Source organism: Anser anser, assembly GCF_964211835.1.
Source record: "Anser anser genome assembly, chromosome: 19".
In the NCBI taxonomy this organism is placed as follows: domain Eukaryota; kingdom Metazoa; phylum Chordata; class Aves; order Anseriformes; family Anatidae; genus Anser; species Anser anser.
This window is the reverse complement of record NC_139740.1, coordinates 484,424-508,487: the sequence shown is the minus strand read 5'-3', so window position 1 is coordinate 508,487 and position 24,064 is coordinate 484,424. Positions and strand designations below refer to the sequence as shown.

At 42.9% G+C, this 24,064-nt stretch overlaps 1 protein-coding gene and 1 long non-coding RNA gene across 2 annotated transcripts; both read left to right on the top strand.

The window, feature by feature from the left end:
• Window positions 1–2,958: 2,958 nt before the first annotated feature.
• Window positions 2,959–10,293, top strand: LOC310883831 (tRNA selenocysteine 1-associated protein 1-like; the record flags this gene model as incomplete). The annotated part of the gene is made up of 5 exons (XM_083804780.1): window positions 2,959–3,181; window positions 3,696–3,849; window positions 7,880–8,075; window positions 8,602–8,647; window positions 9,466–10,293. The coding sequence occupies 5 exons, from the start codon at window positions 2,959–2,961 to the stop codon at window positions 9,600–9,602; spliced, it is 756 nt and encodes a 251-aa protein (XP_083660906.1). The 3' UTR covers window positions 9,603–10,293.
• Window positions 10,294–20,855: 10,562 nt separating this feature from the next.
• LOC310883930 lies at window positions 20,856–23,415 on the top strand. The gene is made up of 3 exons (XR_014573942.1): window positions 20,856–20,944; window positions 21,027–21,152; window positions 23,334–23,415. It is a non-coding gene; the product is annotated as an uncharacterized lncRNA (long non-coding RNA).
• Window positions 23,416–24,064: the final 649 nt, after the last annotated feature.

Sequence of the window (24,064 nt, the reverse complement as noted above, 5' to 3'; positions counted from 1 at the left end):
TAAAGTGTGTCTGTGGAAAAGATATCTTTTAAGAAAAAGGGCTTTATTGAATTTGATCTTTTCCCAAAAGTCTTCTTCTAACTTACATACTTGTGAAGAAGGCAGCACATTTCTCTGTTGGAAAGAGCTAAGTGAGAGAAAATACATTGTGCATTTTGTTTAAGGAAAGACCTCTGAGTGAAGTGACATTCACTTTCTTTATCGGTTTAAAAGAAGCAGAATCGAAATCCACATTGTTCAAAGACTTCAGTTTTGACTAAAAAAAAACCAACAAACAAACCACAAAACAACTATGTTCAAGGTAGATTTACAAGCAACTTGAGCTGCTGTTTAAGATGCATTTCCTTTAGTCTTTCTGTATTAGTAGCTTGTCTTTTCTGTTAAAATTGCCACCTTTTAAATAAGGAGTTGTCCTGTGTCCGATGCATTTTGAAAAAGATTATAGAAAATTAGACAGTTGTTCAATTGTCTTGAGTTTTTATTATTTAATTAATATTCAGCATCTGTGGGAAAATACCGCATGGATTGCTGCTCCGAGTACAAACTTCTGTACAGTTACTGGAGTAGATTTGAGTCATCTGCTACGGAAGGAGGAGCTTTAGAAATTTGATTCGATTGGGCATCGCGTCTTAATCAAATTGTATTATTTCCATTCCACGTTGGACTGTCAGATTTCAGTCAGCTACTGTCTGTTTGTACTTGTATCGACCAGTGAAAATGTTGATTTAAAGCTTGCTTGGAAACAAAGAGTTAAATGAAGCTTTAACGAAATGTTCTGTTGTGACCCAGTGCAGCAGATGAAATTTCATCCGTTTAGATAAGATTTCTGGGGACTTCCTGTTGCGCTCGGTCTGAATGTCTAGTTGTAACCATTGGCACCTGAGTTGAAATTTTTGCCCTCTAGTAAAGTCACTTAGTTACATGTAGTGAGGTGCTGCGCTAACAGGAAGACTTTTTTTTCTTGCTTCCTAGACTTTGGATTGTTGAAAACACGCTCTTCTACGTCTGCACAACCTACAACAAGCACAGTGGTTTATACTAGGCCTGCAATAACAACTTTTTCTGCAGGTAAAGAGACTTCTAAACAAGCATCGTACTGGCAATCTGATACATGTGACCCTTTTCTGCAAAACAAAGACATAAAGGACAAATGTGTAACTTGTCAAGCTACTAAAGCCTCAACAGTTGAGAGTATGAAACAGACAGTAAGTTCAAGTCAATGCGACACCTCAAAGCCAGCAGCGCCCCCAGCAGGGATGCTGGGCTTTGGAGACAAATTCAAAACAGTACCTGGAACGTGGGATTGCGATACATGTCTTGTCCAAAACAAACCGGAAGCTACAAAATGTATAGCATGTGAGACACCAAAACCTGGAACGGGAGTAATGCCTGCTCTGACATGACCAGTGGTCACAGACAGCTCGGTGACAGTGACATCCTCCTCGAGCAGCACTGACACAACAGCCACTCTGGGCTTTGGAGACAAATTTAAGAAGGCGAAAGGCTCTTGGGACTGTGGAATATGCCTTGTACCAAATAAGACGGAAGATAACAAATGTGTAGCCTGTCAGTCTGAGAAACCAGGTATGGTCCTTTTTTTCCTGTTGTTTCCATCCTAGCCTCTGTGAATCTTGTACAGAATAAAAGTACGTTGCATATATGGAATATTTTAAGCAACACGATTCCCAGGTACGGTTGATGGGTTAGCGGCTGTCTGCAGGATTGGTTTACAGGCACTTCAGAGGTCTCAGCCCAGGTTCCAGCCTGTCGCATAAATTGAACTGATTGTGAAATGTATTAGTACGGAGCTGGATCAATGCAGATACCCCCGGCTTTGCAGCTGGTGAGGGAAGATGGCTGAAGTGGGTGACTTAATTTAAAAACAACATAGTGATTTTTCACTGGCGAAAATGAGAACTCCATAGAAAGAGTTAAAAATGACTGCGTTTTTCTCTTTCAAAAAATAAGTAAAAAAAATTACAGAATGTGTCCAAAATGCCTCTACTCACCGTTTGTATGTAATTGAGGGGAGATGTGAAGCCAGATTTCAAGACAGTGTAGTCTTAACTAGTCTTAAGCTAAAGCAGAGAGATGCCTATGAAGGTCAGTGGTAGGCTTCAAGAAAGCGAGTGACCCGCTGGGTAACTTCTTCAGGGCAGTACTGGGTTGTTTCCCATTGTGTGTGACCGTAATTGATTTTGAGCGTGGTTGTATTGTTTTTAAAATACGATTCTAATTCTAACTTTGACTCTAAATGTCATTTAACATGCCATTACATCGAAAAACACCTGTGCAAATATATCCTGGAAGAAACAAATTAAGATGGACTAGACCGGGCTTTTGTATTCATCCTGTGCGGTAAGACTGAAATTTCATGAGGTAAGATAATGGATTTCAGACAGAGTTGATTCTCTTGGACTTCCAACCTCTGAGCGGTCAGTCGGCATCTTTGTCTGAGGCTCTTGCCATTGCAAGGAGGAATTTTGGAAATGAGGGGTTTACTGTGACCATGGTGCAGTGAATTGCACGGTTACGTTGCACTTGTCAGGAGGAAGAGCGATGCAAGTAATACTAGGATAAAAGTTTTCTGCGTGTGCTGTGGAAGGGAAGAGCCATTCTTGTCTTTCCGGTTTTGAATTTGAAGCGTTATCTTCTGCTTCTCTCTTAAAAGGCACCTTTTTTTTAAAAGGCACCTGTCAGGCCTCTTTATGGAGGTTACACTGTCGTCAACAGCAGCAGAAGCTTGTGTGCTGAACAGAGTTGTGTGTTGTTTGGAAGCTTTGAGTTCCACTCTGGTTTTTTTGTTTGTTTGTTTGTTTCTTTGTGGGTTTTTGGTGGCTTTTATTTTTTTCAGGGGCGGGGGGGGGGGAGTTGTGGAGTAATTTTGAACATTTCTGTGGGATTTGACAAATCAAATTTAAAAGTTAATGTTCATTTTATAGTTCATGTTCAAACAGGATGGTTAACTGTCTTGTTTGTCTCACAGAGGGTCCAACACCTGTGACCAGTAGCAGTGCATCTGCATTTTCTGCTCCTTCTGGAGAATTTCTGGATTTAGACAAATTCAAGAAGCCCGAAGGAAGCTGGGATTGGGAGACCTGCTTGGTTCAAAACAAAGCAGAGGCCACGAAGTGTGTAGCCTGTGAAAGTGCAAAGCCAAGCACCAAAGCAGAGCTCAGAGGTAATACTTAATGATTAAAATGAGGATGCATATTCTGTGATTTATTTTTTGGTTTGCTCTGATTTTTTTTATTTTCTTACCTGTTAAGCACAATTATTTTTTCCTTTGAGGTGTGGCAAAATTATTCGTTTTTCCTGTAGGAATATTGCCTAGATAACATCTGTTTCCACACTTTTCCCCAAGAATAAGTTTATCCTTTTTAGAGAAAAGCTTTCATTAATGACGTGCTTGTTCTTTACATGCCCTACACGTTGTTCATTTGGAGTTCAGACTAAAAACATGATCTGTCAAAGAAGTTCGTATACTTTTTAAAGCCAGGTGGTGGGCAGAAAACACAGTTGTGAAAAGTTTTATGTAGAGAGGAAGCATGGGGTTTTCTTGTTTGTTTTACTGTTTGGTGGGTTGTTTGTTAAACAGTTTTGACTGGAAAGATCAGGACTAGAATGTAGTTCAAACCTTCACGTACTGCAGATACACCGTGGGTTACGGACTTGACATTCACTTATTTCTGCAGGTTTTGGTGCTGCGGCTGCGTCCACAAAATGCTGCCTTGCCATCATTTACATTCGGTGTTCACTCAGAGTGTTCAGGTGCAGAGTCTGCAGCTGCCTCACAGTTTATTTTGGGAAGGACAGAAGAGAAGCAGTACTTGCAAACCAGTACTTCAGGTAAACAGAGTATCTTTTGTCTTCACTTGTGCGCTTATGTCCATCAAGTAAGACCGCTGAAACCATACTAGAAAAAATCTGCGGGATTTGATATGTTCATGTACTAGAGCTTTAGAAAAAGTTTAATTCCTATATGCAGCATGTCTTCTGTCCTGGTTATTGATACGTACGCAATTAGTAGCAATCCCTTTTTTGATCTCAACACTAGGTTTAGACAAAAAATTGCGACACCTTAAGGAACCTGTCCTGCATCTCATACAAGCACAGAAGTTGCAGTGTCTCAATGCTAGCAGTACAGTTGGTGGTAAAATCTTTAGTAGGGTGAAATAGAGGCCTCACACCTTTCAGAGAAAAAAAGAGATTATTCCCACGTACTTGCAACTATGCTGCAGAGTGTACTGCTGTTACTCTAGTGCTACAAAGGTCCAAAAATCACTGAACAGTTATTAGCCAGTTTTGTATTCCTTTAATTTGTTGAAAGACTGCAGTAGAGGATTGAAGTTTTTATTGAGGATCACTGTGTGGAAAAATTCTGATTGTTAAATGTCATTTGTATGACTTAAGAACCGCGTTTTGGAGTACAGAATTCAGTATTAATTCCAGAAGGGGTAAGGGAAAGGACATTAGCTAGTAATCCCGAACAAAAGCAGTGTATAGAGCTATACTGATTTTAATCGCAGTATTCTTACAGTTGGTCTGTTACTGAACAGATATGTTTTGGGGAGATATGGTGGCCAGGGAGGCGTGTGTGTTTGTGTGCTTCCTCTTCTAGTTAAGGTTCTGGGGTTTGGTTTAGTCAGGAAAATTCGATGAGGCACCTTGTGTAAAAGGAAATGTTAACCAGCATTTTTCAACACGGTGTAGTCCCTTAAAAGTGTCGTAGATGAAAAGAGGCCATAAACGCTGGGGGAAAAAGTTAGTGGGAAACTGAAAGCAGGATCACATTCAGTAGTGAGAGAGCAGCAGCCTAGGGAAAGCTGATGAATGACTGTAACAGATAGTTCTATTTTAAGTGTAAAACAACACTCAGTACTTTATAATGGTGGTCTTACCAGAGGGTTCTTCTCCATGGCTCCTAAAAGCACGTCTTGAAGGCATTCGAGTGCAGTGAACTTAAGCTGTAAGAGTTGGGCTGGTAAGCTTGGCCTGATTTGAAGCTGTAGGCATGGGGCTATAATTTCTGAACAGGCTACAAAAGAAACTGTACCACTGTGCTTTTCAGTGCTCCGTTTAGCAAAGCCATCAAATTGTTGCAGGCAATTGATGTTGTTCTTCTAAGAGCACCTGAAAGATATTTTTGTTTGAAGAGTTCAGAGGTACCGGTTAATACTGGTTCAGATAATTACAGCCAGCTCTTGGTGTTTGTGACCAATAAAGTTTGTGGCTCCAAAAGGAGTGGGTTAGTGCTAACTGATTAACTGCTGTATATGCAGAAATATGGAATCTGATTACTTACGCAGAGAGCACTTAAAATGTATTGTTTTGCTGGCTCTCAGTGAGTTGCATCTTAATGCTACCAAGGAATAAGCTTTTTGCTTCTGGCCCAAGTTTTTTAATTTGGTGAAAGCCTTTTCTGTGCACGTGCACATGCCAGAGAGGTTGCTTAAGTAATAGAAGCTATAGTAGCTGCTATCTTCTGTTTTTTGTAGAAGACAGAAACTGAATTTGTTAGCTTTGTAACTGTTATGCATACCAGAATTGGTTTTCTCCCTTTTGAAAATAGTAGAGGGTATGCCTATGTCAGATTTGGTGAGCAAGGTGATCAGATGAGGGCACTGCAAGACTGCCAGAACGCACCAGGTCTGGGGGGAAAAGGAATCCGGCTGAGCATAGGAATTTCTAAAAGGTAACCAAGGAGTTGTGCATTGATACAGTTATTCTAAATAATCAGATTCTTGTAGCTCTGCCTTTGGAAAGTCTGTGGCCCTTGCTGTAGTGGCTGTACACAGGATGCAGTCTACAAAACCAGAAATGCAGAAGTCCTATGTTTTGACTCCCTGGATTCATCAACCTGCTTCAGGATGGCTGGGGGAATCCAACTGTTAAGTCTAGCCAGACAGCGCAACTTGGGCTTAGCTGCCATTGTAACCAGCCTTGTTTCTCAACAGTAGCAAAGCTGAATGCATTGGTAAATATTTTCAGGTTTGGGCCTGCATAAGGTAGAAGGGACAAGAAGTGGTTTTATATGCTAGGGAGTTCTTGTTCTTAGAGCTTTCCCTCTAGTTTGAGAGAAGCACATAACTAGTTTTACAGTGGGTTGACAGGAAAGAAGTGGGGGGGAAAAATGGGAACGCAGGGAGATAGCCAAAGGCGTTATTACTAGAACAGGTTTAGAATGCTATTCTTTGCTTTTCATGAGCTTAGGGCAATGGGGAGTTTAAAGCTTAGCACTTCCTGAGAGGGTTTCTTACTCTACCGGCTCAGTTCTATCACTTATTTAAGGCAATTCAGGTCTCTGAACGGTTAAAGAATTGATACCAAATTTGATGAACTCTGATCCAGGATACTGACAAAACAGGACTTCATATAAACAATTTCAGTATGTTCATGAGGTTAGCTTGTGTGTTCTGTTAAATAGTAAAAAATGACACTTCTGTTTCTGTTTACCTAGCATAATTCTGCAAATGTTGCCTCCTTCTGCTTTAGAATGGAAATGCTCTTCTCCAAGAGAGCACTGTCCAAAATTCTTTGCCAAAATTTTTTGATTAAATTAATATTGTTTTATTTTGAAAACAAGAATAAGCCACAAACATGTTTTCTTGCTTCGGCTATCCAGAAGAACGTCAACAGTATTTTCAGATTTTCCTTCCCTACACAACTGTATGTAGGAAGAGTGCAGTTGGAAGCAGAAGACCTAAGATGATGTATCTTCTGTTTGTTTACTACAGTAACAAGACAATGGATTACCTCTTTATTAGAACTTGTGTAGCTTTGCAGTATTGAAACAAATGTAGGTATTAAAATACACATCAGTAATACGTTTCTGAATGGCTGAGTACCGTGCTCTCTTAGCATTGAAATACCCAGCCATTGGATTAGTTTGTCCCTCATGTTTGCTTAGTTTGGAAGCTATTTCAGAATGCCTTCAGCTTGTATTCTTCCCCAAAAGCATAGAACTCACTTCTCTGCATCCCCAATTCAAGTCAGAGAAACTGGGCACTGCAACCACAGGAGGTCTGCCTGTACAGAATCAGTGAAGACAAGTCTAAACAGCGGATTTTTTTGAATATGCAGCTGGGTTATCTGAATGTTCTTTATGCAGTGTACCTCAGTTTTAGTACAGATAGCACTTGTCTTGGTTCTTGTCATTAGTCTGAAGCTGCCCCTGAGAAAATCTTGAAAGGGAAAGTAGTGAAAGCTAATCAGCTGGCCCTTTCTTCTTAAGAACCAGTGTATTTTGTAATTCTCCCACTAATAATAAGGCGTCACGCTGGAGAATCGCGATTGTGTTGTTAAGCAAGACTGACTTCACCTGAGCGGTATAGTTGGCAGCTGTTGAATGTTTAATGGACTTTAAACAAACAAAAAAACTGAGCAGGTGGAGGTAGACATGGCAAACTGACAGGCAGCGTCAGATGCTTCTTTGAAATGGATAATCTGACTCCATTCACTTCTTTCTGGAAATAAGATCTAGTAATTAACCAAACAAAAGATAGAAGGGTTAAGACTGCATCTTTAAAGCAGCTGTGCTTGATAAATGTCTCTGGTCTTAAATCAATCTTTAGCAAAGCACAGAGACTTAGCAGCAGCTTGCTTATGCCAACGCTAAAAATACTTGATGTGTACAGGTAACCATGTCAAGGCTCTGGAGTTAATCCATGACAACAATTCCTTCTGGTATTGGCAAAGGTGAGGATGCTTGCTTCTATAGAAATGAGGTTTTGAGCTGTGACTTAAGCTGTCACTTAGGTGACTGTTTAGGAAAGCTTCCTTTTAAGCTTTGAAGTACGTAAGCTGACAAATTGTTTAAGTTCAGAACTGGGTTTACAGTCTCTTGTTCTCTGACTGTATGCAACTTCTCATGTTTCAGACTGAAAGCAGAATTGCAGCGGTACCAGTCATACAACTATAATGCTTATTGCCAAGATTACCAGAACTACCACTCGCAGAGGAGTTACGATGCTTACGCTGACTACAACTACAGCTCCTATGCTCCCTATGACAGCATGCAAGCTGTTGGAGACTGCTCTTTAGGAGATTCTTTAATGGCTCCAGCTGTTTTTGAGGTAAAGATAGTGCACGCTTGCTGTAAAGAAAATATTTCACAGATAATACGTTGTACAGATTTGTGTGAATCAGCAAAAAGAATCCGAAGTTGAAAACATGCTTTCTGCTTAGTGTGAAGTTAAAAGAGCAGATTCCATTCAGAGGTGTTTGTATTTAAGTGCTTAAATAGTAAATCCATAGAATTAGTGATTTATACACCATTATTTGTTCACACATACCAAAGAATGGTTTTGACAGCATAATTGCGTACGCTTCTTCTGTTCCTGTTCTTCTGATTTGCTTTGCTTAAAGCAAATTAAACAGTTGTTGTAAGTGGTCTTATCGTGGTCAATGTATTAGTTGTGACCTCCGGAGGTCCCTTCCAACCTGTACTGTAATATTGGCTTTCTTCTAAAAATAAGTAGATAAAATGCCATCTATCCTTGTAGTTGTAGGAAGAAGGAATGGGTTGAGACTGCAGCACTTTGAATCTGTGATGCTTTCTGAAATGAGTTATGATTAAACTTAGCCTTTTCTGTCTTTCAGGAATCTTCAGTTATGACTGCAATCGGTGATGACCTAATTACTGACGGTAATAAGGGTTCTATCATTGTCACTTGAGTTTAGCCATCCTTGTGCCTTTTAACAATACAAGCCAACCTCTACTGGATGAAGAACATCTTGAAAATTCAGCTGAGGTCAAACCTCTGTGGGGTTGATCTGCAATCAGCTGGGGTTTTAAAGCTGATACAGCATACACTGACCGCATCAAGTAAAACGGGACACTGTCAATGCTTCGCAGCAGGTTTCTTGTACCTGTGCCTTCATTCCCATTTGAAAATGGTCTAAGACAGAATTTTGTTCTTTGTATTGGTTCCGCTAAACAGATTTTATATTAGAAACTCAGTAATATGCAAAAGCTTTGTTCTCCACCCTGAGGTAAAAGCTTATGTTGCAGATTCCAAAAGGAGGATTCAGCTTGCACTTACAAATACGGTACAAAACATATTTGTGTCCTGGAAGGTTTGCAAAGTTCCTCACGTGGAGGCATTTTGTGTTAGTGTTTAGAAACTATCCTATGTAACGTGTATTGCCGTAGAAGTGAATTAAATGACTCTTGGGAGGGTTTCATGGCTGATTATCCGTAAACGTTATCTTTACTATCTTAAACATTGTCTTTGTCTTTATCTTGAAAGACAGTTCTAGTCCCAGCCTTCTAATATACAAATTCCCAAAAGTTGGAGTTGTGAGGCTCAAAATTTTAGAGGACTAAATACCTCACTAAAATTAGTAGATCTAATAGCTTATTACACTTAGCTTAAAATACATTTTATTAGCCATTTCACGTGAAGTTTTTTTGTGCGCATGCCTCAGATTTGATACTTGGACTTACCAGGCTTTTATTTTCAGATCCACAGCTCTACTTGGATGTTGATGAAATGAACAGACAATTCACGGAGACAAGCGAAGAACTCTACGATTCACTCATGAATTGTCACTGGCAACCTCTGGATACGGTCACTTCTGAAATCCCCTCTGCTATTTAAGTGTCTTCTAGAGCATGACCGTTATGGCCAAAGTGCTAAAACTACATTTCTTCTACATTATTCTAGCTCATAAGTTTTAAAGCACAATGATAGGTTGGGTTTTTTTTGCTATGCTTTTGACAGTTTCTGTAATCTTTTTGTTCATCACTCCCTTCTTGGAGCATCATGAAGTCATGTAAATATTCAAGAAATGTAAAGAGGTAAATGGGGTCTAAAGATAGACTTGCCTGTGTAAATAAAAGATTTGTTTCTGCAAACCTGCCAGCAAGGGATTTTACTTGTACCTGTGTGCAGCACGTTCTCTTCCGGCTTATGGAATTTAACAAGGTAGTAAGGGTATTTCATCTGTCTTTATTTTTATATGGGCATTAGGACACAAGCAAAATCTAGCTTCCCCTTGTTTTCCTGGTTCCTTAGGTAAGCGACATGTTGGGGGCAACATAAACCATAATTGCTGTGATGGCAGGTAAGAATCCAATTCTTTTTTATGGCTTAGTGTAGTCAGTGAAAGCAGTGGTCCTAAGCTGCATGCTGTTCTTAAATGTAATGCAAATTCTCTTTTGTGACTCCTCAGTACTTCCAGGTTACTTGTAGCTGATCACCAGCAACTGCTTCTGTTAGCTATTAGCTGTTGGGTTTTTGCTAGGAATACTTTCAGTCCTGAATTGAAATGATGACATCCTGAAACAGAAGAGGCTCTTGGAGTATTGTAGGAAGCACATTCTTCCTGGTTCTAGTGCAGGTGTAGACGTAGGAGGAGACAGAAGGCAAAGAACCTCACATAGGTGGAGGGGGTGAGGTGGCATCACAGTTAGAGCTGTTGCAGTTAACTCTTCCCAAAGCATGAAAGCAACGTGGCTGGGAACAGGGATTTGTTGGGTTGCTTCTTTGTGTGAGCCAGGGAGTCTTTTGAGGGGCAGATTAATAAGAATATGACACAAGGTAGAGGTGGAATAGATGAAGCAAAGAATCTGGGTGGGAAAAGGGTTGCCTGTACGTGTCTATGGAATTGTTTCAGGGGACTGAGCTGGGGCAAATTCAAGATAATAGATGCAGCCTCCTTGAATTTGGATGGCAGTGCTGAAGCTTCAAAACCTTACAAGGTTTGATGCCACTTCAATTGCAGTGCATAGCTGTGGTACTTGAGCTCAGAAGTGCAAACTGCACAGGATTTTTTTATCTATTTTCTTCAATGTGAGCAGCAAAACATCTTCCAGGAATGTGCCTGGGTGCTACGCTGCTTTGACACGGCTTGCTTTGCATCACCAAACACAGTAGTTAGGTTGCATCGAGTACTTTGTGGAAACATTCATTGTGTTGTCACCCAGAAATGGGATGCTACAGATGTGTGTTGGCCCGGCAGTATCAGTGCTGGTTTTTGGCCTTTGAGAGGTTGGTCCATAACATGTGACCTGTGTAACGAGAGGCCCACATAGATTGGTGACTTCATTAAGTCTGATGCTGTGGTGGTGTGTGACCCAAGGCCCTGAATGTCAGAAAATCAGGCTGTGGCCACCTATTTTATGCAGACTTTGCCTATTAACAAGGTCTCTACACTGTACGTTAGAGACGTGCGCCTCCTTTTCCGGACTAGATAGCGAAAATACCAGTTTTGTAGTTCAGTGAATGAGATTGGTTGGGCTGTTTGTTCTCCAGAGCTGAAAAATGTTGGGAGTGTATTCTCTTGGAGTCCACAGAAATGAAAATGATGAGAGGAAGAGAACGTTGGTTGCAGCCCGTGTGCTGCTGTTATAAAGTAGTTCTCTGATGTCTTTTTCCCTCTGCTGAGACTTATCAGCCTATCGTCCTTTCCTGTTAGGAGCGCATACCTGGCTTGGGATGGTGTGCGCAGGGCAGATTCTTTACCGTAAGAGCACAGTGAATGCCAGACTTCTTCCTGTACTGCCGTGTTAACCATGAGTCACAAATTCAGGAAGCAGTGATTGCATCGGAACTGCTAGAATGCTTTGCGGAGTCTTTTTACTGGGTAAACTTCACAGCTGCAGTTACAACTTCCAGCCTGTGTTAGCTGAACACATCGTACTGGTGCCCGCCATCAGTTTGACAAAGATGGGATTGCAGTAGGGACTTGCTTTCTTCCTTCTTTTTAATTAAACAAGTCTTTGAAGCAACTTTTCCAACACCGCCATACTTCACTTCTTCCAGTTATTTTCTGTTTTACTTAGCTGAAATGTTTTTTTTTCTTCCAAGCTTGAGGAAGTTTTCTACAAGAATGTCCCGTAATGATTTCATAAACTCTTTTCATTGTACCTAGCTGCAACAGAGAGTGCTTTTATTCAAAAACCTGCTGGTTTTCTCTTCCAAGAAGTAGTGGGGTTTTTCCTATCTCTTCACTGATGGGAAAGGCTGTAGGACAGTAGCTTGAGGGGCTACTAATGCTGTCATCAGTGAGGCGGGAAAAGGCAGGAGTCCGAAACGGGTAAAAAGTACTTAAAAGGATACCAAAAGAGTAAACGGTACTTAAGCCGTGGATGTTTCTTTTTGCAGGGATGCTCTGGACCAACCGCTTCTTTCTAGCACTACCTCAAAGTAACTTGCAGATAGAACTCACAGGGAAGGTTGATCAAATGGTGATGATCGCTGTCATTCTGCTGGACACGCAGATACTTGCCTTTTGTTTTGGCTCATTTTTAATACCAATTAACTTCAGTGCCTCGCGTTAATAGACACCGTTTGACTGCATCGGCAAATGTTTCTGAGTCGTGAGTGTCATTAAAGGCCTGTCACCCTATGGAAATCCTTCTAAATAAGAAAAATGGCATTCAAATAAATAAATAAAGCAGCGTTTGAACTTATGAGCAAACCTAGCGTAGCTGCCTTTGACGCTGATCTGGAGGAGAAAAATCACGTTATCACGCTACTATGGTTGCCTTAATAGGTTTGGTGTACATGAGGGAGGGAAGTATTATGTGATGTTTGCCTAGCTATTACATGGCCGATGCAGGAGGGGTTTTAGTCAGTTCCCTGAGCACGTATTGTTGCAGAAGTCGGTGATTTCACTGCCCAATGTCTGTTATTAAGGGCACGATTCATGTCCCGTTATCGTTTTTATTCTTTATTTATGTGTTTATTTTCTGGGGCGGCGATCTGTCACGATGCCCATCGTTCCCCTGCCGTGGGGTAGAATTTAGCGTGACGACTGCTTCCCGGACCAACGGGGCCACGAATCCGGCCTAAAACACTGCTTGTGCGTTGGTTGTCGGCGTGGGGGCTGTTGGTTGTCGGTGCGGGGGTATCGGTTGTCGGTGCGGGGCTTTTCTGACGAGCACTGTGGGCTCGGGGCGCCGTCCCACGCCCGGCGCGGTGCTGCGGCACACCAGCGGTCGGCGCCACGGCGCGGGGAGGCTCTGGAGGTGACTCCTAGCCCCGTGCTTACGGTGGCCGGGCCGGGGTTCATTATGGCGGCCGGGTCCTGAGGGCGGGAGCGGGAGGGCGGCGGGACCGGGACGGGACCGGGGCGGGGCGAGGAACGGGAGCGGCAGCGGGAGGGGGGGGCGCGCGTTCCCGTGAGGGGAGGGGGCGCGCGAGGGAGGGAGGGGGAGGGTGTGAGAAACACTCCGTAGCCAATAACTTGGGCTCAGGCGAGGAGCTCGGCGAAGCAGGAATTTATTCGCGATCGCAGTGGCGGGCGTCCCGTCCGTGCGAGGACTACCGCACACCAAATTTCCCTGGTGTATTGCCAAGCACTTCCCCGTGCAAGGGCTTACCATACACCACATTTCCCGAGACTCTTCCTTTCTCTCCCTTATCTCACGCTTCGTCCGTCTCCGGCCGCGCCCCTCGCGGAGCTGCGGAACCGCGGATCAGGACTCCACACTCGCTCCGTACAAAAGTACGTCTCAATCACACGGCACACAGAGTCTCACCCGACCCCCAAGGCAATACTTCCTATTTCTTACCTTGGTCTGTGCACAGAGTTACCGGATCAATTCTCAAAGCCGGAGTGCCTGCCTTCTTCCCTTCCCCACTCCTTCACGGATCCTGCCTCTTTCATCAGTCTCGGGCCCTCTGTCAGCTCTCCGCAGAACCGCCGCCGTCGATGCACAGGACCGCTGAAATCAGCGGGGCATGCCTTCCTGCTGCTGCGGCGGTGGGGCTCCCCAGTAGGCGACTGGCTCCCGGACGAGCCCCCAAATTGTGAGAAACACTCCGTAGCCAATAACTTGGGCTCAGGCGAGGAGCTCAGCGAAGCAGGAATTTATTCGCGATCGCAGTGGCGGGCGTCCCACGAGCAGGAGCGCCCCTGCTGGTTCCAAAACCCAGTTTATATACTTTTTGATGACGGGACCCTCCCCTGTTTCCCCGCTGAGGGGGTGATCCAGGCTCACAATCTGTCTGATGCTTCCCAGACAATGCATGGCCTTCAGTTGCCGGCCTGTTAAATTTCGAATTTCTTTCGACTTTTTTACTGGTTGAAGCGGTAATGGTTCTTCACTTACCTGACTTGACTCAACACCGTGATTTTCCCCGAATTGTTCTACGGAGTCTGGTTGTCTGCATTTTACAAGGTCGCCTGCTAAGCGTTCTTATCGCTGCAAGCACACCTCGATACCCCATTCCTTACCTTTAAACAACGTAACTCTGCAAAAACAACATTTTTATTCCCACGAGGGGCAGGGCAGGCCCCGCGGCGCGTGGCGGCGGGGGGCGGGGGGGCCCCGTGACGGCACCGAACGCGGGGGGGGGGCGGTATGGCCTCGGGCGGCGCGACCGGTAGCGGCGCGACCGGCAGCGGCATGGCCGGCGGTGGCAGGGCCGGTGGCGGCGGGGCGCCGGGCGGCAGCCCAGGAGCCCGATCAGGAGGAGGAGGAGCAGGAGGAGGAGGAGGAGGAGGAGGAGCGGCCGGCGGCAAGGTGAAGAGGCGGCGCCACCGTTTGGGCGCCGCGAAGCCCCCCTGTGCCAGGAGCAAGCGGGTGAGGAGCGGCCCCCCCACAGCGGGCCCTTCCCCCTCAGCCCACCAGTTACCCCCTTACTTACCCCCTTACCTTACCCGCCCCTTTATCCCCTTAGTTACTCCCTACCCACCTCCTTACCCCCTTAGTTACCCCCTCGACCGCTTAGTTACCCCCTTAGTTACCCCCTCAACGGCTTAGTTACCCCCTTAGTTACCCCCTCAGCCCCTTACTAACCCCCTCAGTTACCCCCTCAGCCCCTTCCTAACCCCCTCAGTTACCCCCTCAGCCCCTTACTTACCCCCTTACCCCTCTACCCAGCCCATTACCCCCCTCCTCCCCCTCCCCTTCACCCCCAGCCCGCTGCCCTCAGGACCCCCAGTGCCACCCCCAGGGCTTTCCCCGCTCCCTGCACCCCTCCTCAGCCCATCATCAATTCTCTGAACGTTACCTGCCAGGCTTTGCTTCTCGTTTGTGCTGTAGGGTACAGCAGGTTGATGGTGAAAGCGGTCCGTCAATTCGGGGTGTGAAAATCCCCGTGCTGGAGGGGGGACGCGCCGAGATCCCTCCCAGCAGCTCTTTGCTAAGAAATGTCAGGACGCCCAGAGAGATGCTCTGGAGATGCCCTCTGCACATGTTTGTTCAGCCAAAACCTCTCCGCTATTAAATGAGCAACGTAGCTGAGGGGATTGATTATCATATGCAAAACCAAGGGAGCGCTACGCATGGATAGCTGCTCATTTAGGTTTTTATCACTTGCAGAAATGCCAAGTCCCTTATACCACATATTGACAATCAATCTTGTCCATCTAAAGCTGGCCTGGAAGGGCAATGCAAACATTCCCCACGCTTACAGAGCAACCGTTGAAACCTCTGGCTTGAACAGTGCATTAATGTTGAAAGTGCCATAGCTTGCGTGTGCCGACACTGTGTAGCTAACTGATAAACCTTACACGTGGATTGAAAATAATCAGTGGAGATGGTTTTCTAACTTTTCCATTGTCTGTTATCTCTGCGTGTTTTCCAGTAGGTTTATTTAAAGAGTGTGCCAGAGCAAACACGTGCGTGGGGATATCTGGGGGATTCTGCACAGAGAATGGCTGCTGCACATCCAGCGCAGATCAAATTAACAGTAACTTATCGGGGAAGAGTTTTAATGATTTGATAAATAGACAAACTGATAGGTGTTACATGTGTGCATTTATTATAGCAGTTAGCTTTGTAACCAGACGAATCGTGCAAATGTTCATAACGTAAAAGGACGAGCTTTGAGCAGATAGCTTGCTTAGAGCATTTGTCAATTAATTTCAGTTTATTTTCAATATCATGTCCACTCTGCAGAAGGTTCTGTGGCTTAATGTTAATTGTCTCTCAGTGATGCAGTTGGGGAGGCACGAAAGCGACCGATGCGATTTTGTGAGGTTATACCTCTGGTTCTGATCCCTACCCCGCTGTTTTTCTCATCCTTCCCCCTACAACTTTAGTCGATAAGTCGATTCTTAGAAATACTTAAATAGATGTGTTTTGTGTGCTTGTGATCCTAATTACAGCCCACCAAACCCTCTGTCTCTTACCATTAAGCTCTGAAGGTGCCTGGGCACTGTAGGCAGTATAGTTAGCAGCTTCAAAGTTCCTGGGAACTAGTCCTGGATCTAATTTACCTTTTTTTTTTCCCCCTGCCTGCAGGAGGGATGATTAGCAGGATGCCTAGCTCATGATTGTCAGCTTTCTGGATATTAATTTTTATTATTAATTTTTATTATTAATTATATTCATTTATATTAATTTATCTTTTATTTAACCGTAGTTCCTGGGGCTTTCGGTCAGGTGGGAATTCTCCGATCGTACCCGATGTATGCCGCAGAGTCAGTCTTCTACAAAATACAGCAACAGCTTTAGAAGGCTCTTGCAAGAGGAGGTGCTGGTGCTATAGCTATAGCTGTGTTTCTTGCAGGACATCTTCTGGGTTAGCCTGACTGTTGAGAGCAGAACTGTTTTTTGTGCGTATAGTCACTGCAATTCAGCATTACTAAAATTGAAAATATTTAGAGTCACTGATTTTAATGGGTAGTATGGTCCTGACTGTCGCAGTAGATAATTGCTGAACTTCTGGTTTAGTTGGTTTTCACGGGAGGGTGCGAAGAGGAAGAGTCCTGGAACAAGTCTGTAGGTCAGGAGCTGTTCAGGCGTAGAGTTTCGTGATAGCCTTGCAGATTGACGACCTGCTGGTGAATTTTGGCAGAGGTTTCAAAACTTTGAACCTTGCCAAGGTCACTTGGAAGTGCAGACAGTGATAGGTAGTTGTAAATCAATCTTAGGTGAATTTTAGGTTTACCAGAAGTGTAGCGATCCTATGCCAGGGATCAACCTCGTCGTCGTCTTCTGAATATTTGCTGTATAATATCTGTCTTCAAGGTCCGTGGAAGGTGGTATCGCAGCATATGCTGTTGACTGCGTTTCTGTAATTAAACAAGTGTTTTTTCTTTCAAGCAGGGAATAATTAGCAGAATGACAGAAACTGTGAAAAATATTGTACCGGCCTGGCTGCAGAAGTATTTCAATAAGCGTGAGGAGGAGTGTGTAGACAGAAATGAATCTGCAAACCAGGAGGAGACTCCGGTAAACTATCATCACGATTATTCAGATGAAGATACCATAATCGATGAGAGATTCACGCCTGAACCAGCAGGAATTAGTAGACGAGGTATGTGAAAAATCATTTGGAATTCTGGCCATCTGTATTTATTCACAGATTTCTAGTTTTGAATCTGAATTTCAAAAGGAAATTGGAATGAGGGTTTTGACAGAATGAAAAAAAAAAACAAACAATCAAAAAAGTCGAAACAACTGTTTGTGAAACCGTCTTAGCTTTAAACTGTATACACAGTTACGAAGCATACATCTTATGCTCTTGGAAGGCATCAGTTAACTTTAGGTACTCTATTAGCCAGGTGCTAAATGCTGAAAATAAGTCATTTGCAAGTGTGCTGGGTTGCATTTTCCATCTTTTAAAAGATATGGAATGAAAATCTGTCTAATTGCCTAAGGCAATTAAAAAAATTAATTTGTTTTGCAGTCTTCGAAACAAAAGACTAGATGCTAGAATGGCAGAGGAAAATTCCGTCTCGTGTCCCGACTTTGTTTGTTTTGTTTTGTTTTTTTTTTTGTTTTGGGCTTTGATCAATTTAGTAAAGTTCCTCGTTAACTTGATGGTGAACTGGGGAACTTGTGCACGGATGTGGTTTATGAGATTATTATCCTTAAAATATTCAATAACTTTAAGGTCTACGCGGGGGGAGGGGGTGTCTTTGAAAAGGTATTTGACCGTTGGCAACGAGGTTTGCAACTCCTTTACCTCATGAAAGATTAATTTGTCTTATATCCAGTGCCTCTCACTGTTCCTGTAGTCCTGTTGTATAAATTTGCATCTATTCTTATTTGAGTTTCTCTTAAATTAGCTGTTTTGGGGAAGTCAGCTTTTAATAAGTGAAGAAGTTTTGTCTGAGCATGCGTAGGTAACCATAGATAATGTGGAAAGTCAGTTGCTTCTGTTGTTGGCAGAATCAAAAAATAAGGAGGAAATATCTTTGCCTCCAATCTCATCTAATTGTAAACAAGGAGATTGATGGCTTTCTGTGTAGCTGTAGCTTGGGAATGAGTTTGGAGAAAAGAATAGAGAAGGTCTTCGTGACTGAGGAACACATGTTGGCTTTCCTATGTAACTGCGTGAAAGGAGCTTTCAGTAAGAACAGCTGCACTGCAAGCTTGCTAACTCCAGGAGATCAGGAGCAGGTGGACACCCTGGAACCTTTTGCAGCTTATGTTGCTGTCCGTGGGTGTCGCTTACTATGCTTAAGAATAAGATTTTTTTTTTTAATTATTACTACATTTTGAAACCAATGTGTTTCTTCAGTTCTGAGGTATCAGTGTGCTGGAGCCTATATTGGGTGGCCTTCCGCCTGAAGAACTTTCTGTATCTCAAACGGTGCTGTCCTAAAAATCTGCTCATGGTTTGGAGAGCTAATTAGTGGTACTGCAGTGGTTATGAAGATTGAACTAACTAGTTTAAGCTTCAGTTCAAGTATCAAGAGGATAGTGGCTCAAAGTCATTTGAATTGCCCAGATTCCTGGGAGAGACAGTAGGCTTTCATCAGGCAAAATACCCATGAATAGTTCCATTCATTTAGCAAGATAGACTTCAAGGCCACCTATTCCAGGCCACTGGCATTGTTTGCAGACCCTTTGCTTCAAGAGGGAAAAATGCTCGTCTGGTTACTTGGGTCAACATCCTTGTCCCTTGGGTCAAAATCCCAATAGTTAATGGGTAGGAGATGATGTTTTGCCTCTAACGTGAGCTGATATGGAAGAACTTGGGAAAAAAGTACTGCAAACGTTCATTTTCATGTTGTGTATTCAGATTAATGTAACCTTTGTTCCAATATTATGGAAGCTGCAGTGTTATCTGTAATTTACCGTGTAATCTCAAATTTTGTAAAGCTTATTGCAAGCTGTACATGGGAGAAGGAGTATATATGTTTGATTTAGTGAACGGCCAAGTCAGCGTTAGAGCATTTGAGCACGGGGTCAGAATGTGGTGTTGTAAAACCTCATAGTTAACTACTTCTGGATGCAACATTAATACTGTGTATCGCAAGCAGTGTTGTTGTTGTAGCCAGACAGTTAGATGCAACCGTATCTGGGTGAGGAAGAAGTTAAATTTGGCTTCTCTCTTTTTGCGCTTAGAACTTGGCAATAGCATGGCTGTCGATAGGAAACAGGTTTTGGCTTCTGTGAGCTTGTCTATAGCAAAGCTAATTATCTCCCTGTTCTTGTCTAGAACCATCCACAAGTAGATCAGCACTGAACTTCCCAGTTGTGTTAACAAGGCCCTCTCTTCATCGGAGCCGTCTGAATTATACCACGCTGGATTCTCCTGTCCCACCTTGTCAGCCCTCGACATCTTCTGTATTTGGCATTGGCAGTCCTAGGCTGTCCTTCATAAAAGAAATAGAAGATTCTACCTCTCAACAAGACGATGATAACATCTCAACAACCAGTGATTCCTCCTCTAGAGCATCTGATGAAGGTGATTTTTGTGTTCTCTGTTTAATTGACTTTTTTTTTAATGTGAAGTACCTTGCGTTCTTTAATATTCCACATCACCTTAGTAAATAAAATAGGTGAATGTCAACTTTGGATGCGAGAATTAAATTGAATTTTTAGTGTTTTAGAAGTATATAATCCTATCACCTTTTTAATAGAAGCGTGCTTTGGAATACGTTTATGATACCCTGATGTTAGAAAGAGTCAATGCTGAAATATACACATTCAGCTAGGTTATATGTAAATTTTGAACTGGGACGGTAGGAAATCAGGCTGACTTGCCGTAGCTTGACAACTAGGCTGATTGTCTAGAAGGAAGAGTGACTCAGAATATCTAACAGACAGCTGGTTAAATGTGAATAAGTGCAGGTGACAAATAGGAACACGAGATGTTTTCCTGTGTTTCAGCAAGAGAAGATAAAGAAACTACTCTGTCATAAGCTATAGGCTGTTTTTTGACCTTTCTTGGTAGAAGGCTTCAGCTGTCAATACTTTCATGTCTTTTGCCAAATTCATTGAGGAAAGCACACCATTTTAAAATAAAAAATAAGCATCGTGTCGATGTAGGTTGGTACGTAGGTCTTCTCGCTGAAAGGGCGAACAGCAGGTTTGCAGCTTTTTCTAGTCCCCCATATAGACAGGGACTGACGTGTGCTCAGCAGGTTTTGCAGAGAACTTTTGTACAGCTGAGAGTAGAGTTGCTGGGCTTTAGCAATATAACCTGAGTGCACTAGAACTTTCTGGTGTGTCTTCGTAAAACATACATGGGCAGAAGATCGTTAACTCTTAGAGCAGCCTTTGGGGAATCTTCCAGGTTTAAAACCTGTGCGATTATGATCTGTGCTGGCCTCCAGCCTTTTACCAACACAGAAAAAAGCTTTGTCCGTACAAATGCACTGATGTTTATGCGGTCCTCTTTTATCTTAGCCTGAAGGAAAAAAATATCTGCATTGGAAGCACAGTATTAACTTGGTAAGATTGCTGAAAACTACTTGCAGCTCTGTGAACAGTTTTCAAGTTTGTAGGTGATACTTGGTTTTCAGTCTGTACGTGAAGTTGATCTATTTAAAGAAGCTGAAGTCATGCTTATTTTTCTGTATTGAAGAACTTGAATTAGTGTGATCTTTATTGTTAAAGTTCTGTACGTACGAGAGGCATTTACATCTAGCATACGTCATTTTGGCAGATGTTGCAGTTTTAAAAAATACTTCATCGTCACTGCTCTGGCCCACACAAGTTGAAAGAACTCATTCCCTCTCGCAGCATTCTGCAGCTAGCTCTAAGAAACCTGCATTCAGTTTATTTGTTTTTGGAGGACTGTGTCCTGTAAGTACTGCACAGTATTTCTTTTAATCAGTTTGAATGTGTACCTGCTTTTCTATCCACTTCTCATACTGTGTTTCCGTAGGTACGTGGAAGCACGTCTGTTTTTAAGCAAAACCAGCTTGGGTTTTCTCCATTTTACCCCGGAAAGACGGCCTATGCCGGTGGTGCAGCTGTAAGATCAAGGCAGCCAAAGACGGAACCTTATCAGGTATGAGAAAAGTAGTGTAGTGGGAAATAGTGATGGAAATAAAAAAAGCAGCACTGCCAAAGGAGCTTTGAGCAGGGAGCTGAATATGTGGTAACAGTTGCTCTTCTGCCCTCTTGGTCTACAAAAATAGACGTCTGAGATTGATTTCTGTTTAAATTCTTTAATGACAGTTTTTACCACAGGTAATACTTGTCAGAAAGAACAAGAATGACAGTTTGGGCTAGTTGTTGGTAGTTGGGGTTTCCTCTGTTGTTAGGTCTTTCAAAAAATTCCATTTAAGTGCCATTGTCTGCCTCTGACTACATTACGTTAAAATAACTTGATGCAAAAAAGCCAATGACAGCATAACTTTGAAAACTTGTGTTTATGGTAGCAAAAGCTACAGTAGTCAAACCTGGCTAATATTTATCTGTGGATCTTCTTTTCCAAGCATGCCTACATTCATGCTATGGATATGTTGTATAAACCTGCAGTCTTTGAAAATATCTAAAATCAACTTTGCTGATCCTTTGTTCTTCTGGTACACAGAGGCATGCAGGACTAAATGCAGTCCCAAGATAAGCAGTAACATGCTTTCTGTTTTGAACGATTCATATAGTTCTTGGAGAGAGTTATTTGCCCCCAAGAGTTCTTGGAAATAGCAAATAAAAACTGCTGACAACTCTGATTAGCTAGAGCTGAATCGAAAAGGAAAGTCAAATCAGGTTTGGTAGGAATGTATTTAAATGAAAGTGACTTTTATCGATAAATCAAAAGGAATTTGAAGAAAATGAAAACGCGGGTTTGCTGGCTCTGTTCTGACAGTCCATTTGTGCAACGGAAAAAGGGCAGTACAAGTACCTCACTTACGGGAAACCTTGAAACCTTGTGGTGCAAAGCTGGGAACCCTCTTTGGTCGGCTATTTTTGTTTTTTACAATATTACTGCATTATGGTAAAAAGAGGAACCAAAATACTAGGCTTTTAAAGGAGAGAGTAGCTTGCTTCTTGCTGCTTGCTGTGAATGACAGCAAGGTACTAGAGAGTCCAGCGAAGGGCCACCAAGAAGATCAAGGGACTGGGAGCACCTCTCCTCTGAGGAGAGGCAGGGACTGCTGGGCCTGTTTAGCATGGAGGAGAGGAGGTTTGGGGGGATCTTATTGGTGTATATAAATACCTGAATGGATGGTGCAAAGAGCATAGAGAGCCATTGTGTTTTCAGCGGTGCCCAGTGCCAGGTCAAGAGGCAACAGGCACAAACTGAAACGTGAGGCTCTGTCTGAGCATCAGGAAATGCTTTTGCACTGTGCGGGTGATGGAGCCCTGGCACGGGTTGCCCAGAGAGACTGTGGAGTCTCCCTCTTTGGAGGTCTTCAAGAGCTGACTTGACATGGTCCTGGGCAACCTGCTCGGGGTGGCCCTGCTCGAGCGGGGGGGTAGACCAGGCGATCTCTAGAGGTCATTTCCAACCTTAACCATTCTGTGGTTCTGTGAGTCTCACTTGTGTTTTTACATGCTGCGTGGTCTGCTTCCTGTCTTCACATCGTGTGATAAGCACAGTGTGGTTATATGAGGGGTTTAACCTGGGAAGAAAAAAAGTCACACCAAAGGAAGTTTTTGACTGATATTTGAAGTTGGGTGGTGCAAATAAACAGTTTACTTTTTCAGTGTAATGTTTAGATCTGTTACAGTTTAAATCAGATCTTTATCTTTTAAGACAAAGATTTGCAGCCAACTTTAATCTTGGGGGAAGGGAGGAAGCAAGAGAGAAGTAAAACTAGTTCCTGGTTATGATTGTATACACTGATTTTAAGATGGTACACTTAGACCATCGTGAAACTCTGAGGTCTGTGTTGTTACTGAAAATGCTTTCTGTACCACAAGCCTTTTCTTGAGTTCTGTTTCCCTGATTACTGCTTCGGAGGCCTTAGCAGTCCTAGCATCATCCGTCTTGACCTTTTACAAGTACGGAGTTCTTTTATTGCTCGTGCAACAAGCACGTGCAAGATGCACTGAGGCCCAAGGTAAACTTCATTAAACTCCGAATGTATTCTCTTCTTTATGGCTTAAACTCCCAGTGACTGCATGTTTCTCTGTCATCAGAATATATTGATTGTATCATCAGTGTAGCCTTGGGACGTAAAATACATGCCTCTTTAGCTCAGAATTGACCATTGTAACACTTAAAATGCTAATTTTTCAGGCACAAAGGAGAGCGAAAGCTAGACAAGAAACTGTGTGGTCCCGCGCTACGTTAAGTACCTCAGCACGGCGCATCTTGGAGGCAATGGAGAAGCTGTCAAGCCCTTTGTTGGTAAATAGCACTTCTTTTAATCTGTTTTTGCTTCATGTGTTTATAAAACTTAGTAAATGTGCCATCAAAGGATAAAGATAAAACTATTCTTCCTTACGTTGTGGCCGGTTTAATTTATTGCGCTGTTTTTTCAACAGGATGCTAAAAGAATGGCATCTGTTTTGCTGCTGTGTTGTGTAAGTTGACCATGAACCCCCACATTTTTGTTGCAGGGAACCCTCTCTCTCAGGAGAAAAAAATTGCCCTCTAATAGTTATGCTTTGTTTTTTCCTCAGCCTCCGGACATAGATAAACCGGATATTACTGACTTCCAGTCCAAACGAAGAAAGGTAAGAACCAATAATGTCTTAAGCTGAGGTAGATAACTTTTTCAATGCTTTATCACTATTAGAAAAATTTTCTCAAACCTCAGTGACAACATAGACATCAAATCAAGTTAATATTGGCATGTATCCACAGTAGATGATGGGCTGTGAAGATTACTCAGGTTAAGAATTATGTTATCTTTGTAAGTTGAGAGCACCAACTCTAGAACACACCAAGTCGTTTTATCTTGTCCCCCAACTTGGGGTGAAGCTGCATATTAAAATTCCTGTTGAGGCAAGTTTGCTCTTGAAGAA